The sequence below is a fragment of the Antrostomus carolinensis genome, unplaced genomic scaffold (genome assembly GCF_000700745.2).
Source record: "Antrostomus carolinensis isolate BGI_N321 unplaced genomic scaffold, ASM70074v2 scaffold954, whole genome shotgun sequence".
Lineage (NCBI taxonomy): Eukaryota > Metazoa > Chordata > Aves > Caprimulgiformes > Caprimulgidae > Antrostomus > Antrostomus carolinensis.
The window spans coordinates 69,805-88,911 of NW_010312622.1; the positions used below are offsets into that span (position 1 = coordinate 69,805).

General features: G+C 37.3%; 1 protein-coding gene across 1 annotated transcript in view; it reads left to right on the forward strand.

Moving 5' to 3' along the window:
- Positions 1 to 4,911: 4,911 nt before the first annotated feature.
- PLEKHA5 (pleckstrin homology domain containing A5) overlaps positions 4,912 to 19,107 on the forward strand; it is a 71,960-nt gene continuing 57,764 nt past the window's right edge. Inside the window, exons 1-4 of the mRNA XM_029084756.1 lie at positions 4,912 to 4,988; positions 5,966 to 6,086; positions 11,786 to 11,890; positions 16,892 to 16,964. Coding sequence (XP_028940589.1) covers positions 5,979 to 6,086; positions 11,786 to 11,890; positions 16,892 to 16,964 — 286 coding nt within the window. The 5' untranslated portion in view covers positions 4,912 to 4,988; positions 5,966 to 5,978. The remainder of the gene's footprint in view (positions 4,989 to 5,965; positions 6,087 to 11,785; positions 11,891 to 16,891; positions 16,965 to 19,107) is intronic.

Genomic DNA, 19,107 nt, shown 5'->3' on the forward strand with positions numbered 1-19,107 from the left:
AATATTATTTTGATAAATGCAAGACCTATGCTTTATTTTGCATTGAAATGCTTTTCTCTTGTACTCTTTTAGTCAGCTCTGCCAATTTCTGGAGCCCAACACATCCCAGTAATAAATATTAATGAGGGATAGTTTGTGCCACGTACTGAGTCTGGAGAGTATGCTCATGAATACTAATAAAAAACACAGGGATTTTTTTTTTGTCTCTGGCTCTGATGTTTAGCATGCCATTAATACAACCTAACTGTGGATGCTAAAATAGTAGGGGTCAGTTAGAGCCTTCAGTTTAAGTGCAACTCTGTGTGTGTGTGTATAGTTACCCTATGTTCTCAAAACATCTTGATATGAAAAATTGATGGACGGAGAAGGAAGAGGAGCGTTGTTTCCATATACCTCTTGGAGTCTGTATCTTTGCATAAGCAAAAGTTAACAGCCTGGCTTCTAGCTGTCTGTGTCAAAATGAATCACTCTTTACCACGTAATAAAAGTACAGACACAAAAATATGCAGAGTTGAAACTCTGAATTACACTGGAGTTTATATAAAATTGAAATTAGAGTTCTCAGTTAAAACAAAACTAAACCCACAACACAGAAAAACCCACCCAAACAATTTTTGCTTTATTTCCCCTGAAATAAATTAATTTCATTTATTAATGAGGTATGTATTATTATAGTGTAATATATTAAATACTAAGTGGGTGTGTGGACCTAGAAATTCATGGATAACAGAACAGCTGTCTAAATCAGATGCTGAAGATTGTGAATGTTAAAATGTAACTTGGTTTTAATGAAACTCTCTGTAGTTTGAAAGATCAAATTTAAAACAATTGCCTAACCTACTGTTATGTGGGAGGGTTATGACAATAATTATCAAGCTACTCTGTACCTTACGCAAGTATTTTGAGGAGTCTTGTCAAAATATCGGCTAAATTAATGCCAGTAATGCAATAATTCAGATAATGAATGAAAAAGTTTTGAAACTGAAGTATTTAAAATCTATTCATCCATTAGACATATTTACAATCGTCATACTTAGCTGTACAAGCTGAATTTCCAGTGTTGACTCATGAGATTTCACTTGCGTCTAAGCTGAAGAGAAAGAAAAGGTTGTTCTTTCTTTGTCTCACCTTTTTGGAAGGAAGTGACTACAAAGGTCTCTGAAATGCTGGAAATAAAGTACTATATATCCCACAGGAGAGTGTTTCACATCTACAATATGTTTTGCCTTTTTTATGTAATGTCATCTCCACCTCTATACACCTTGACATTAGTGAGACTAGTAAGGAAAACTGCATTTTGTCCAAAAACGTTTTGATATTTTTGGAATACTGACTTCACATATGACTCAACAAAATACTCTTGAGTAGGTTTGTGTCAATGCTCCTCTCTCTCTCTCTCTCTTCTTTTCCTTCCCCTTCCCACTTTCCCTCCTGGTTTTATGTGATGGCTCCTTTACAGCTTTTGAATATGGCCTCTTCCTGTGTCACTGTGAGCTGGCTGCACCCAACAAAACATGGGAGGTGCCTCCTCTGTAGTGGTCTAGGTATTGACAGTCTTTGAGCAGCAGTCCTGATCCATTTATTTCTGCATTTCTGGATGTCAGCTGATAGCCAGCTGTCAAGGTTTAAGGGGAACAAGATGGAAACATTTTGACGAAGCTTGTGGAGTGCCAGCCCATCTCCTTTTTTTTGTTGTTGTTTTTTTGGTTTTTTTTGTTTGGTGTGAGTGTTTCTGAAATGTCAGAGGGAACAAAAATAATGTTTTTGGAAGTGAAGAAAAATAGGAATCACAAAGTACCCTGGAGACCTGCTCAGGACTGTTTTGAATTTTAATTCTCTTCAATCTGGGCCATTTTCACTTGAAAGGCTTGTAGGACCATGGCAATTAGGAATGCCACAGAGGTACTCAGGTTGTCTCTTTTCTTGACCCCTCATAGTAATGGATGCATTTCTGCAACAGAAGCTTCTTTAGAAGCTAAACTTAGAATTCTGCTGAACTTAGTGTGAAGATAGAGTACCAGCATTTGCTAGCTCATTAGTTAAGTGCCATAACATGTGTATCCATTTCGGTATTAGTAGGTATTTAAAATCACAGTAAAGAATCATAGAATCGTAGAATGGTTGGGATTGGAAGAGACCTTAAAGATCATCTAGTTCCAACCCCCCTGCCATCAGCAGGGACACCTTCCACTAGATCAGGTTGCTCAAAGCCTCATCCAGCCTGGCCTTAAACACTTCCAGGGAGGAGCATCCACAACTTCCTTGGGCAACCTGTTCCAGTGTCTGACCACCCTCACAGTGAAAAACTTCTTCCTAATATCTAATCTAAACCTGCCCTCTTTCAGTTTAAACCCATTTCCCCTTGTTTTGTCATTAACTGCCCTTAGGAAAAGTCCTTCCCCAGCTTTCTTGTAGGCCCCCTTCAGGTATTGGAAGGCCGCTATAAGATCTCCCCAGAGCCTTCTCTTTTTCAGGCTGAACACCCCCAAATCTTTCAGCCTCTCTTCACAGGAGAGGTGCTCCAGCCCTTGGATCATCCTGGTGGCCTCCTCTGGACTTGTTCTAACTGGTCCATGTCTTTCTTGTGTTGGGGGCTCCAGAACTGGACGCAGTATTCCAGGTGGGGCCTTACAAGAGCAGAGCAGAGGGGCAGAATCCCCTCCCTCGACCTGCTGCCCACGCTGCTCTTGATGCAGCCCAGGACACGGTTATCGGCCTCTGGGCTGCAAGCGCACATTGTCTGCTCGTGTTCAGCTTCTCACTCACCACCACTCCCAAGTCCTATTCAGAGCTGGTGCAAAGAATTGGGTGATCTTAATCTTGCACTGTAGTTTTATGCAGATTTATCTAACTGCCCATTGTCCATTAAAGTATAATTAATATTTAATTAGGCTTTTGTTTGGAGGTAACTTTGAATTAGTAGTGCTCCATAGTTTCAAAATGTTATGATCCAATGGAATTTTCAAGAAATCTGTGGAACATTAAGTTCAGGCTGTTTTAAGAAGCAGGAAGGAGACCGTAACATTTGCGAGATGAGCTGTCCTTTCTAGTTTTGAAAGCTCGGAAGGTTAAATGAGTAGGCAATAACAGGAGCAGGTGTTAAGGATAAAGTGCCATTCAAAGCTTTTGTTCTGCACCTCATCTGCTGTCTTGTAACTAAAGCACTTTTTTTGTCCAGGTATGTTCTCTGTCCAAGAATATTTTTCAGGGATGAACTTGTCATAAGAAAGGCATAGTGTTATCACAGAGTCGCAGAATTGCCTAGATTGGAAAAGACCTTTAAGATCATTGGGTCCAGTCATTAACCTCACACTGACAAGTCCCCGACTAACCCATGTCCCTCAGCACTATGTCTACATGACTCTGAAATCCCTCCAGGGATGGGGACTCCATCACTGCCCTGGGCAACCTCTTCCAGTGCCTGAGAACCCTTTCAGCAAAGAAATTCTTCCTCACATCCAATCTCAGCTGCCCTTGGTGCAACTTGAGGCCATTTCTTCTTGTTCTAAAGACATCCTAGATAAGATACCTTACATGAAAATGTTTGTCATCACATATTCTTTGCAAAAGTATATGGATTTACTTTCTTCATAATTTACAGTGCTGATTTCAGATACTGTTTATTTTGTATTAGATACTTTTTTGATTATAAATATTTAATGTGTTAAAAACAGAAGAGGTGAGTTTGTTTTGAAGCATGTGTGTTATACCCAAATAACACATCTGCATTGTGTACTCGTTGCCCTTGCTTAATCTGATTTCTGCTTGTGTGCTTTTTAGTGACTGAACCAGGATTAAATTTCATCCATTCATCTTTCCTACATTTCAGGGCCAGAGAGCTCAGAGGGGGTTACTGCATTTTGGCCACCCTTGCCTCTCACAGTGGCATGGTCTGACTGCTGTGACAGGGGCAACTCCAGGCTCTAAGGTGTGCTCATAGCAGAACTGGGGCTGGGACCCTGCTGCTTGCGTGGAGACCTGGGGTGGAAAAGCCCTGGTCTGCAGCAGGGGCACGTTATAACTGTCAGCTGAGTGACAAGTCTGGTAGTCACTGAAGGCAATTCCTCGCCTTCTTTTCCTTCCCCTCTAGGGCTGCAGGGCTCAAGTCAAAACATTTCCTTCTGGAGTAGCAGCAGCTGATAATTGTTGAATTTTGGCAATTTCTTCCAAATTATGGGAGCTGCTGTGATCCTGCAGTTCAGGGAACGAGATACTACAAAGTGAGGGCTTTGTGCTGGTGAGGGTGAAGCCCTCAGCCAACAAGCTCCCTGCTGCTGGAAGGTATTCCCAAGATCACTGCAGGGGAGCAGCACCCTGAATTAAATATCACAGGCAAAAGTAGAACTGTGATTGCAGCATATCACTGAATGTTCTAATCACTGAACGTTTATCTGTATTATCAGAAGGTTTTAAACTCATAACTTCATGTTCTAAGCTAGAAGACAATCACTTTTACAGTAGTGATATTTTATCCCTACAGAGCATTTGTTTGTCTTATGTTTAACTTGTCCCTGTCTAGCTGAAATCTTATTTGTGAATATATAAAGACTTAACTGAAGTGAATTATTGATGATCATATACGAACAAGAAACACTCTTACTGCTCTAGTTTTTAAATTCAAAACCATTACCAACCCGGTGCCAATGTTTTCCATCTCTTTCCAGAGTATTGATGAAGATCATTCTTTTAATCCTTTTATTAGTTTATATATATATATCTGCATCTGTGTGTGTATTCACATACATTGTTATACACCATAATTAAATATTCAGAATTGTTTTCACTGGCTGATATACTCAATGTACTGGATTTATATACTTCAGCTGGAAAATCAAAAACTTACTGCCTAATAATTTTCTTCAAAAACTTATTGCCTAATAATTTTCTTTATCTCTCTTCCACAGTCATAATGAACGAAAAGTAACCTGCAAACATCCAGTAACAGGACAGCCATCGCAGGACAACTGTATTTTTGTTGTGAATGAACAGTAAGTGGCATCTGTTTCAGTCTATAAAATACATGTTTTAAAACTCATTAACACTGAAGTAACATTCAGTAGTTGCTAATTACAATATTTATTTTTTTCTGAGGCAGATTAGCATGTATACATTTTTATTTGTTTAAATTATTTGGAAGTAATATTAAATATTTAATACTAATTTTTAAGGTAAAAACCATAGGCCACATTAGTTATACGATAGAAATGCACTGTGTTTACGCACTGTGTGAATTTCCACTTGTCACTTTATTCTGTAGTGTTAGCAAACGACCTATGTGTTATACAATAATCCAACAAACTTCCAAAAAGGAATAAATGTTTTAATCATTTAGGCACAATCACATGTCTTTAATCTATTGTGTTTTACCTGCTATCGTTTCTCCTCAATCAGTTATTTCCTTGGCCAGCTGAGACACTTTCTGAACTATTATCTAATAATTTTTTTTTTTGTGATCTTTGCATTAGTTTTGTAGAATATGCAACGATATGAGAAAGGTATACGTGCAAGTCATACCCGACCTCAAGATTTCACATGTGGCTGGGTGTTCGGTGTCCTACTTGTCACCATTGCTGCCACACGTTATACAGTAGCTAGAGTGAAAACCATCAGAACTGCAATTTGTGAAGCTTCACAAACATGCATGTTCTCGCTGAAGTGGGACAAAACCATATGGGGTCTTTGAAGAGCATTTCTTCCCATTTCCATCTCATGCTCATACCTGTCTTTTTCCCTCCCACCAACACCTTATACTGTTAGAGAAATCCTATTTTAAATGCCGTAGTAAAATTCATCTGTAATAGATTTAAGTTTAAAACACCGTGCAGGTAACTTTATATTGAAGTGTGAATTGCTTTCAAATTGGAAAAGTAGGACACAGGCTGTATTAGGCTACATCTAGGGGTGCTTTTTAATAGCAGTCTGCACACACAGCATGTTCTAGTGCTATTACATATTCTATTTTCAGGACTGCTGCAGCAATGACATCTGAAGAAAAGAAGGAGCGACCTGTAAGCGTGATATGTGAAGCAACTAACTATAATCTGACATCAGATTATGCTGCTCATCCAATGAGCCCTGTGGGCAGAGTAAGTCTTTATGTCCAAATTAAATTAAAATAATTCAGTTATTCCACAAGGTACTAGTCAGTGCTGTATATCTGTATTCCATTGAAAAAGAGAAAGGAAGCATGTATCTTTTTCAGGGCACTTAGCTCTTTTCATGTTTAATTTGGAAACTGACGTGTCGGAAAAAAAAATCACTGAAGCTGTAATTTTTATCAGATATCTCAGATCTTATGACTTGCACATACTTAAATTGTTTACAGAATCTGACCTTTCTAATCTGTGTAAACAGCAAAATCTTGAGTGACTGATCAGACATCTGGGTAAGCATTGTTAGGGAAATTCTCAATCACAAACAATTGACTGGATTCCTCCAGGTAAAACAGAATTATAATTGTGTGTAAGAAGTAGTTACAAGAGAGATGGAAGGTGACCCTGTGGTAAAATGAAAGGGCAGATGACATGATTTGCTGTTATTGGGCCAGAAGTAGAAGTCCTGATTTCCTAGGAAAAGTCCTGGAGGTTCCTAGGCCACCTTAACTTGTGTCCCACTTTCTCCATTCATCCACCTTCTCAGAAGGTTAAGGTAAATGCCCAGATATGTATCAAGGTGATGGGTTCAATTATATCAATTTTTAAGTTTATTGAATAAAGCTCATGAGACTGTTACGCACATTTTTTTCCATTTTATGAACAACTTCCCTGATAGGAAAGTGCACTTGCTACACAGCTAAGAGTTTCCTTAAGTTGGCTAGGACACCAAGATAAGAACTTTGATCAGAGATGACAAAGAAGAGCACTGTGGTCTTTTCTACCTAGCAACTAACAACTAAACAAGAAAAAAAAACCACCATACTTCTGCTAATCATTGAAAACTTTAACCCTGAGAAGTGCTTTTTGGCAGATTAATCCAGCCTGCAAGAGAAAATAAACTTTGGAATGTGTTTTAACCAAGTGAATTCCTTAATTTCAGAAACTTGGATTGCAATAATTTTTATTTTCCTTATGATAGGAAACATTGTAAGGTTACTTTAAGTGTACTTTGGAAACATTTTTTTGTTGTTTTAAATGTTTCATTAAGTAGGCAGAATCCTTGACCTACATTAGGAAACTGTTGTTTAATGAGAAAAGTGTCTTAATCTGTTAGTGTTGCTGGAGGGGAAAAAAAAAAGTCACAGTTATAAACAGTAACAAAATCCACCTCAACTTTCATATGATCATGTTTAAGTCCATGTAGGAAAGCCAGTTTAAACCAAAACAAACTAGAAAAAAACCCAAGAAAACAACCAAAAAAACCCAAACAAATATGCAGCACAATTAAAAAAAAAAAAAAAAAAAAAAAAGGAGGAGTAAAATATTGGTGAGGAAAGTAAATTATAGAGCAGAATGCTTCATGTGGTTGCCACACCTATTTTTTAGGTGTTTCTGTTGTCAGATATAACTCCTGAGCATACCTAATACTGGAAGGTAATGAGGAATGGAAGAAAAGTTTGTGATACAACTAAAGTTTCAGACAGCTGAGCGGTATAGAAATAAGTTCTCCCTTTCATTAATGTTAACTGATCACAAAAGAAGTTTCTGTTTTGTGGCAGAAAGACTCACTGGAGTCTAATGCTGCTGCTGTCTAGAGGCTAATGTGAGGTGAGGCAAAAGTCAGTCTCTCCCCAGTAGAAGTCTTCTTTCTAATCCTCCTTTTGCTTTACATCTGATGCTGGCAAAGTAACACACTACAGCTCTGCTACGTGCTGCTGCTTCCCTGTTAGCTTGAAGTGTATTTCTAAACCCACTAGCACAGACCTCTGACTGTTGACCAGATCTACGTAGGCTTGAGATTGCTACAGAGGTAGATATTTCCACCCCTCTTTATAAAATTATAAGTTGTTTTTGTAGTTGTCTTCTTTTTTTTTTTAATTTTATTTTTTCCCCCTGCTGTTAAAATCACTACCCAGACAAATATGATTGTATGTCCTGAAAAGCATTCAGGGAATCAACTTTTTAATATGTAAGTTAGTCATATTACCTACCACCCTCCACAGTTCATCTCCCCTGCTCGTCATTGCTGTCCTGATTACCAGCAGAATAATACTAACAATTTTCTTACAGTAGGTGGAATGGAGGGTTAACCCAGGACAGGTAGGATGTATCACATCGTTTATAAATATTCATAAATTTGTTTAGAGATATTTCATATAGTGCTTAAGCCAGTCCAGCTTTAAGTGGCTTGTTCAGGTATAACCATGCATATCTTCTCAGAATTCAGGTAATTTTGGAGTCATAGTCACGAGGTAAATTAGCAAACAGCGTAATAAACAGGAGCAATGTGAAGGGTGGTATGGGTGCTCAGGGCTGAATATCTGTACTGTGTTTTCATGGTTTATATTCAGACTAGACCAGTAGTGGCTCCTTATGCATCTTATATTTTAGTCTTATTTTAAATAAATCCTGTTTACTCTACTATGCAAACCAAAGCACAGTAAGAGTGGATGATTGGGGATTTGCTTCAAGAGCAGCCTCCTGGTCCCAGCTAACATACTGAGGCTCATGGAGAAGTGCACCACTGGAAGGCACTGAAATTGCCTACAAAACCCGGAAGGCAGCATCATGGTGGTCTGTGGTTTGGGAGATAATGTAAGCCTTGAAGACTGGAAACATATTTTTAAACAGAAGTTGAAAGATTTGCATTCTTTGAGCTCACATGCAGAAAATTTCCTTATCAGAAATGTTCTCAACCCATGGTTTTCAAATATAAATGCTATATAAGTTTAGTGTTAGTTAATTAATTAATATTGTGCTAGTTCTGAAACTGGGGAAGAAAACTCACTTAAATTCTGTGTCCTCTGCCAGCTAAGCAGAAAGGAGAGCAGCTTGCAGAGTGATGAAGTGTGCAGCCCCAGCTACTGACTGGTCTGTTGCCCAGAGTTCAAAACCCTGCTGGTGTTTGTTTTCTTCAGGTTTGGGAGAGAGTCACTATCACTCGCTTGTCTTCCTGGCTCCTTTCTTAGTTCTGGAACTGTACAGGATCCTTCCTGCAGGTTCTGGAGGCATCATAGTTGCTGGAACAATTCCTTAGAATGGGTCAGATGGTACCAGATGTGACTATAAGTTTCCTAGCTCTGTTACCTTCTACACCTTCCAGCAAGTGGTTAGTAGTTGGACCCTTCATTCACTACCCTCCTTTTCTCTTTGCCTACTGCAGAAGCTGGAGCTGTGCAATATGTCCTGTGTTTTTAATGCCAAGGGGTAAAAAATATTTGAACTCCTCAGTTCTTATTTTTTTGGGAAAAAATGCTCAATTTTGGGAAGAAATTCTCAATTTCTTCTACTGCAGAAGCTGGAGCTGTGCAATATGTCCTGTGTTTTTAATGCCGAGGGGTAAAATGTTTTTGAACCCCTCAATTCTTATTTTTTTCCTTTCTTCCTGTTTCCCTGGTATAAGAGATAGGAGGTATGTGTGTGAGAGAACATGGAATGGCCAGGAATCTCAGACATAAGAGGAGGAGGTGATCCAGAAAGTTTGAGAACTCATAATTAGTTTATATATACACCTACATTATTTCAGTATCCTAAAATACTCATTGTCTCAAGGCTTGGAGTTTGTTAGGAACAATTATTCTCTTTATGCAGTGAGTGGTAAAATAATCGCAAGTCATCTAAGATGTTCTCTCTATTAACTAAAATTAGGAAGCACTTGTGAGTCTCTGTTTAATTAATGGAAGTTTGTATTCACAGTTATGAAGATGTAACCCATTGAAACTTTGCTGTGAGCTCAGTGAAATTGGAGTCAATGTGGTTTGTTATCAGATCTGTCTAAGAGATATTGATCTAAATTATCTGAATTTGTTAGTAGACTTGACATCAGTAGTACTTGTGGTTGGTTGTGTTTTGAGTAGCATCCTTAATGTGTTAGCCACTTTACAAGCATAGGAAGTCTGGAACACTTCTGAGAGTTTTGGAACCTTTAATACCTAATATTAGAGCAGGTAGGAGTGTTATAAATTATTTCTGATCAAAATCTTGGCACAGCTCTTGGGTGATATGCCGATATAGTACCCATACAGGTTAACTGAGATAGATGTAGTTAACTTTATAATGTGCTCTGGATTGTTACAGATTTTCTGTATATTCCTTTTTTACAGCTGGATGTCATCATTCTCCTGACTTCTTACAAACCTTTGTCCATTTTGCACTGGTAGAATTTTTCAAACAAAAATGTGAAAGATTTTTACTTTTATTTTTAATTGGGTTTACAGTTGCTTGCTTTATCTCCAAACAGAGTTGAGTCAAATTTCTGTATCTCCAAGGGAAATTAAAAGCACTCTGATTGCTTTTATATTCCCTCCTGATTCTTTCAAAAAACAAATACAAAACAACCTTGTTTCGTTGTGTTGTAGACTTAAGATAAATGCACATACTTTTTGTAATATTCTTTTTTGGCTAAACTATGTTGTATCATTCTGGTAATGACATCGTTGACAAAAACTGCACATCATTTTAAATTGCAGTTTTCAGTTTGTGGGTTTTAACCTACTGTGGAATTCTCTTTGAAGCATGTATAAAACCCAACTCAGATCTGTGATGTACATTGAATTTCCATAGAGAAACCCCATACTCTGTTTTGCAAGGGAAAATAAAAAACAAAACAAAACAAACCCAAGTGTTTAGCCTTCCTCCTTTAGGAACTTTGCATAACTTTATGATTAGTCTTAGTAGCAGAGATGGGGAAGCTGAAGCACAACACTATTGTCTCAATTCAAATAGTGGATTGAGAGCAGAGCCATGAACACAGCTTAAAAAAACTTATTGGAAATTTACTTCTTTTGCAGAGTGGGATACTTTGCTGTATCACATCACATGGTCTCTGAGGCACCAATTCTTACAGAATTTAAAACACAAGTAAACGTTCAGCTCATTTAGTTGCACAACAAACTTTCCAAACGTAGGCTGAAAAGAATGAAGTGTGAATTCTCAAAGCGCTGCACGTTTCTTTATGCCTTTTTCAATTTCTTTTGGTTACTCAAGTAGAAGGAGGATAAAATCTAAAATCGGTTATTTATCCTACTTCTCTTAATCATCTGTGATCATTGCATAGCTGCAAGGTTGTAAAAGATATAAGCAACAGCAGATAGAAGTATTGGAGTTACGAAGTAAAAGTTTCACAGTAGGCTTTAGTGAAGGAAGGTCAACTAACAAATATTCAAAGGAGCCAAGAGATCACGGAGCAAAGGTTTCTGGAGAGGGAATAAAGAATTTTTAAAAATTTTATATGTTAGGAAATTGGGAGTTATATCTTGTTAAAATCTGAACAAGTTCTCATGTATTAGGCTGGTGTTGGAAGCAGGAAAGAGTAGAATTTTCTTGCCCAGGTGATATTTTTCATAATTAATAATAGTTCTGTTAGTCTTACTTCTCTTTCTACAGCTTAGTTGGCTTTCTGCCTGCCTTATAAGGAGCTCATGTATTTGTTTGTTATTTCTTGTTAAAAAAAAAAATCTTTAAGTACTTGTCTTGGGATTTGTCTTCAAATTTTCTGCAGAGGAAAAAGAAAGAAATGCTGAAGCGAGCAGAACCATCATAATTATTATTTATCTAAAAAAAGAATACAGTTTGTATTCTGCAATCCCCCAATGAAACGTTTATAAGAAAAAGATCTTAAAGAAAATGCCTTATGATCTTTCAGGAGGTATTGATGTCATGTTTTCTTTAACCTGTTCAATTCAATTTAGACATCACGATCTTCAAAGAAGGTTCATAATTTTGGAAAGAGATCAAACTCAATAAAGAGAAATCCTAATGCACCGGTTGTCAGACGTGGCTGGCTCTACAAACAGGTACTCTTCCCCTCTTCACCTCTTTCTTTTTTATTTCCTTCATAAAGTGTATAATGTACAAAAGACAATCATTTGCATAAAATACATTGATAGCAATATGAGAGCGAAGCTATAAACTGTGAGGAACTGACACATGGTATTTTAATTAATTAGCTACTTGTTGGATAACATTCTGATACAAATGAGTAAGGGCATCAGACAAGTACAAAACATTGAAATACTATATGTACATATTTCTCTCTAAAATACACAAAGGGCTTGAAAAACCTAGGCAGATGTTGGTAGAAGCTGAATTAATTTTAGGCATGCTGAGATGATGGGACAAGGATGTATGGCCCAGCATATTGTGGTTTTTTTTTTTTAATTCTGAAGTTTCTTTTGATAGGCTGTATCTCTTTAAAAAAAATAAAAGTGACTAAATATTTTCAATAACAAACTGAAAATCAAGCAATTTTTTCACATACGAAAAGAGAGAGGAATGCTTGCTTTCTTAACTCAGATAATGACCATGTACCTGCCTAGCCTGCTGTAGATTCGCTCTTCTACAATACCAGACCACTTGCACTTTCTTATTCTGCAGGAAATCAGAGTACAGTAGTTTAATCAAAAAATTGAAGAACAAAGCTGATTAGGCCATATGAAGAATATATTTTGTAAATCTGCCAAGAACCCTGTAAGAACTTGTCATTTAAACTCAGCTGAGGCAAATGTGTATATGTAGTTTTGAATCTACATTGTCATTTACTGTCCCTACTTTGTTAGGCACATAGCTTTCTGGATGCTGTTGATGAGCTAGTTTTTTAAAATTACTATCAGATAAAAAGATGTAGAAGTATCTGTTTAGTAGATTTCTCCATGTTTAGATACTTATGTTGCCTCTACTTTCATTCAAGTGAAAAGTTGTCACAAAAACGAGAGGTTTTATTTTTGTTTTGAGGCTATTCAACTTTTTAGCTTGCAAAAAAGTCACTCTATTCCTAAAAGTGATGTTTTATGGATTTTTAAAATTAAATTAGACAATTAATTAACTTGTCTGAAATATGAAGCCCTAATTATAGCAGAGGTGGTTGTGCACATGAGTATCTGTGTTATGTTATCTTTACTGCCTGCTTCTGAATAAACTAGATTCATAATGATCTGGCTTTTCATTCTGAGGTCCTTTGTAGTGAGTTTTACTTGTATAAAAAGATATGGTTATTTACCTGAACAAACTTACAGGAATGCTCTAAAGATTCTAGCTGTTTTATGTCTCGTTTCAGGTCAAACCATGGATATTCAGCATATAAAGTAGTACAAGGATGTTGTTTTCCTAAAAAATATACTCTATTTTCATATTACTGAGTCCATTTTAGTGTACAGTTGTATTGTTTCACTAATGAAGAAACAGTAGCTATATTTTAAGATCACAGAATTATGATGGTTGGAAGAGACCTCTTGATCATCTAGCATAACCTCCCTTGCTCAAGCAGACTCAGCTAGAGCAGGTTGTCCAGGACTGGGTCTAGCTGGGTTTTGAACATACTCACAGATGGGAACTGTACCACCACCTCTCTGGGCAACCTGTGCCAGTGTTTGATCACTTTGCCTCTGCTCAGGTGGTATTTCATGTTTCTTAATTTGTGCCCATTGCCTCTTGTCCTGTCACTGAGCACCACTTGGAAGAGTTTGGCTCCATCTTCTTTATATTCTTCCATCAGGTATTTATACACATTGATAAGATGCCCCCTGAGCTGCCCTTTCTCCAGACTGAACAGTCCCAGCTCTCTCAGCCTCTCTCCATATGAAAGATGCTCCAATCCCTTAATCATCTTTGGGGCCTTTGCCTGATTTGCTTCAGTATGTTCATGTTTTTCTTGTACCAGAGAGCCCAGTACTGAACCTGGCACTCCAACTAGACCTCAGTAGCACTGAGTAGAGAGGAAGGATGTCCTCCCTCCATCTGTTGACAACACTACTGATGCAGTCCAGGATGCTATTGGCTGCCTTTGCTGTGAGGGTGCGTTGCTGGCTCATGATCAGTTTGTCCACCAGCAGCCCCCAGGTCCTTCTCCATAAAGCTCCTTTTTAGCTGATCAGCCTCAGTGTGTACTGGTGCATGGGGTTATTCTTCTCCACATGGAGGACTGAGCATTTCCCTTTGTCAGACTTCATCAGATTCTTCTCTGCCCAATTTCCCAGCCTGCTGAGGTCCCTCTGAATGAGCACAACCATCTGGTGCATCAGTCAGTCCTCATAGTTTGTATCATCTGCAAACTTGCTGAGGGTGCACTCTGTCCCAGCGTGCAGGTCATTAATGAAGATACTAAATGTTGTCTTGGCCACAGTGTCAACCCCTGGAGTAGATGACAAGCAACTGGCCACCACTGGTGCCACTGTTCACCACTTTCAGGACCTGGTAGTTCAACCAGTTTTCAATCCACCTCATTATCAAAATGCATGCCATTGTACAGGGATTATGTGTAAAATGATTTAAATGCTGTGATGTTTGATTAGGTTTTGTAAGAAAAGAGGTTGCTGTATTTTCCAATGTTGCAGTAGCAATTGAAAGCCAATTTAGCCAAGAGTTTTACCAACAGATACTATCTATCTTCAGAAATTTACAGTGAACGCTTGAGCAGGTTTCTTTTTGTTAGCAAGGTAACTTTCTTAACATGCTTATGTACTCACAGAGAACAGCGAGTTTTATTTGACTCGGGGTGTACTGTCTCATTGCATGTAATAGCATTCTCCTCTCATTTTTCTATTAATTTTTAAGTCTAAAGTCAACTCTCTTTTTGGAAGATGTTTACTGTGAACATACTGCTACCATATTGTGACATAATTCCAATCAAGAGGGAACAGTAATTAGTAAATCAACTGATACAGAAAGGGTGTACTTTAAAGTAGGAAAGAATTTAAAATGAGAACCACCCAATCATAGAATCATAGTGGTTGGAAAAAGACCTTTAAGATCATCAAGTCCAACCATAAACCTAACACTGCCAATGCAACCTCTAAACCATGTCCCTAAGGTCAGTCCACCATCTCCCTGGGCAGCCTGTTCCAACACCTGACTACCCTTTTGGTGAAGAAGTTTTTCCTAATATCCAATCTAAAACTCCCCTGTAAACTCTCCCAGTAAGAAGAAAAAGGGCAGTAAAGAAGAAAGTCCAACTCACATGTAAGCCATCCTGAATGTTCCTGAATGTCACTTGTTAAAATAATATATATCATCCATGTAAATAGAGCTGCATATTCCTTGTTGCAAAACACCATGCTGATTTCTTCAGTTTTACTGTAGTACATAGGCATATCTTCATACATCTTTCATGCAAAATTGGGACTTAATCTTCTCCCTTTGATATCTGAATTAGTTTTAGTCTCCTGTATTTTGTGTCTTAATGATAAAGTTGTTATAATTTTATTTCATTGTATTATATAAGTTTTGTATTTATCTTCAGGAAAAAAAAAAACCCTTAGTGGTGTGGTGATCTCAACTTATGGAAAAAGATTTTTTTTTTAACTTCTGGTGATCTAAGAAATTATCTTCTCCTAGTCATTATTAGGATAGCTGGCAAGAACTGCATGCAACATTTTTTGAAATAGCTTCCAGGCAGAAGCATTTGCAGCTTGGAGATGGAACAGAGACTGTTTATCCCTTGAAATTTGTTAGGATACAGTTCAAGTTTACTGAGTTGTGTCTCCAGTTTTGGTTTGAGCAGGGAATGATTTTGTGTGCCACTCTGCTATGTCTGAAGAAGGACGAAAGATCATTCCTAGAGTGTCTCATTGCTGTCAGGATTTTACATGTGGCCCTGTAGAAACCTGTTGGTGTTTTTGAGTGATGGGATAAATGTGACAGAAAGCCTGTCTGAGGTTTTGAGATAATCCTTTATACTGAAGAAGTTTGAGTATTTTCAAGTGGTAAGGTTGATTTTTGTGGCCAGTGTCCTTTAGGCCAGGTGTTTGGCATCCTAATCCGCTACTGAGTCAGTGAGGTGAGGAAGGCAGTCTCCCCTCCTTGGGTTTGCCTTTCCAACAGTGTGCTTCCAGACTTCATCAGTGCTCATTAAACCCCTTTGAGGTCCTCAGAAGGAAGGTGCTATAAAGTGTTTAGTTATTCTATTTATGACAATGTTTGTGGCAAAGGATTTTTTCACTTTTTCTGAATAATATTTCCTAGCTAATGCTTGCTTTACCCTTTTTTCTTCCTCCTCCAGCTCATTTCCCCACTCTAAAAAGTGGAGAGTTTGAAATATCAGGCTAAAAATGATGCTGACTTTTCTCAAAAAACATGCCCCCCCCCCAAAAAAAAAGAAAAAGCCCCAACCAAACCCACCTCACAGTTTTTCATTATAGAATCCATCCTCTTGGTTGTCACAAAACCTCAAAACTTATTTACTACAAGAATATTGATAATTCACACATACTTTTCTTCTTGGAACAAATTAACATATTTATTAAATCTGATTCTACGAGGATGTGTGCGCTGCAATTCTTTGGCTTATTTACACTGCAGTAGTGGTGGCAGTCTTTCATTCTGAGTTGTGCAGTGTAAATTAGTTATAAACATAAAAGAAAATGAAATTGCTTTAGGAATAAACTTTATTTGGGGAAAGAAATTTTCTGTAGATATGAGTGGTAGTAGAAGATGAAATTCAGCAGAGAATTTCTTCATAAAACAAAGGAGGATGTGACCCAAATACTACCTTGCTCATTTTGGGTTTTGGGTTTTTTTTAAAGTATATATTTTTTCAATTAACTGTAGGTTGTAGTCTCTAGCATGCTAAAATAATAGACTCATTTAATTTGTTCTTGAATCACCTTAATTTTAGGCTTCCTGGCTTATGATCTTGGTTTGCAGTGTCAAGTCTGTGATGAGAAGTCAAAAATATTTAAAATATCTTAGCTGAGAAAATTAACTACTAGCACAGTAGTACCACAGTTATGTAGTACTCAGTTTACTTTATGAACTATTACTATTAACAGCCTGAAAGTTCTTGCTTGATCACTTTAATACAGGATAGTACTGGAATGAAGTTGTGGAAGAAACGGTGGTTTGTGCTCTCAGATCTGTGTCTCTTCTATTACAGAGGTAAGTTCTGCTCAGGAGAGCTGAGTTTGCTGATTTTACTGGAAGCAAATAAATTTTGACACAGCACTCAAGTGTAAGGAAAATTAAGCTGCTACTTAACTTAATGGATAAAATAGTTGCATTGCTGACAGTATCCAGGCCTACAACTATTTTAATTTTTTTTCCTTCTTTCTTAATTACCAGTTTCACATAATTGCTTCCTGCCTGTCAGGTATGCTCAAAGGGCAAACCTATTCACAGCCACTTCTTATATTAAACTCTGGATTGTAGTTTTTTCCCTGCATCTTTAGTACGTTTCTTGGCACTAAATGTACCAAGTTAAATCTGACTTTTGAGGCAAATGAAATAACTGAAATGGGGATAAGCAAGAGGTAGTGCAGGGGAGCTGAAACTCTGCCTTTGGAATGATAAAAAGGATGTATATGCCTTTTGGGAATCTAATCAGTGTTCATGAATGCTTATGAAGTGAAATGTTGTCCAATTCCATATAAGTAGAAGTCTGCAGTATTTGGAACAAAGAAATCTGTTAGTACCCTCATGGAGCTACATCAGTCTTATTTTACATGGCAAAATTAGCTGCTTATAATTCTAGTCTGGGTATATGTGTGTTAGAAAACTGATTCCTTCCCCATTACAGATTATTAATTGTAGTGCTTCTGAGGGGACAAATGGGATTTGTGCATATGGCAACATATTCAGTCCTGAAATAAGGTGAACAACTATAATAGTTTAAAGGAGGCTAAGAGCTAAGAAGATTGTACAGCCTGGCAAAAGAGAGGAAAATGAACAGTTAAGGCCATCTGCAGCCTTGTGAAGAGTGGAAAAAAGTTTCAGTTTAGGATGAGACTTTAGGATTGGTAGAACTGGTTGATGCTGGTGATGCTGAAAGCAGTGACTGATGAACTGAGAATGCTGTTCTGTTAAAGTTCATGGTTCTGTTCTAATCAAGACAAATCAGGTCATGAAACACAAAAGCTTTGTCTTTGTAACTGTTTTAGTTAACAAATTCTGAATTACTGAATTATAATCATTAGGCTTTGTTTCTTTACCTCAAGAAGTATATGTAGTTGGGTAAACCACTGCTGAGTCAAAATTAGGCTGTAACTTCAGTCACGGAGGTATCGATTGTGATGCAATTACACTGCATTTAGTTAAGTTATCATTATATACTCTCTACTTTCTTACAGAGTTTTATTTGAAACAAGTCTTCAGGCTCTCTCTTCCAAAGGTTCTGAAGAAAGTGCTGCTTTGTAGCTTTCTTAAGAACAGATTAAACTGACTTAAAACACTGCACATGAGGTATCTCAAAATAAAACAAAATTTGCAATAAGCAAAACCAACAACAAATAAAATAAATCCAAACAGCTCTATAATCTTACTTTATCATTCCTACCTGTTACTTTGCCAAATAAGCTGAAATACAAGCAGAATAGTCTAAATTATTTACATGATAAACTTAACTTTTAGCTATCATTCGCTTACTAGAAAGCAGTTAAAGCTGATAAACTGTAATTAAACATGTATAATGAGATTCCTAAAGGTATTAGAAATGGCTACTAAAATATAAAAAACTTGCCTTCTAAACCACATGCTTTTATATTTTTGTTAATTCTGTCTCAGATATTGAAAAAGTTGAAAGGAGGGAACCATACGCTTACTCCCAAATTGCAACCAGTGTTTTTAGTTATGAGACTGTGGTTGTTGGGGTTTTTTGGTTTGGTTTTTTTTGTTTTGTTTTGTTAGTAAATAATTCTAATTCATAGATTAACAGAAAAAAAAAATTCATTGTAATTTTTCAGAGCTTAGAGAATACTCTCTTCTATTTCACGGAGGGATAAAGGAGTGCTGGCTTTTATATTGGAAGGTTATTGTTGCAACAGATAAAGGATCTTAGAGCTGGACATAAGATCTACTATTTTTGTCTTGTGTTATTCATTCACAGCATACAAGTAAAGATGGGTATGGGGCAGTGTGGTGTGAAGATAAAAGCTAGTGTGATGGGAAACAGATTTTTCAAATGTGGAAATGAAGTGTAGCAGTATGTCTTCAACAAAGACCAAAGTCCTCCAGACATACAGCTGTTTAGTAGAACAAAAACGCTCAATGCTTTTATATGGCACTAGTGGGCGTGAATTACTCAGTC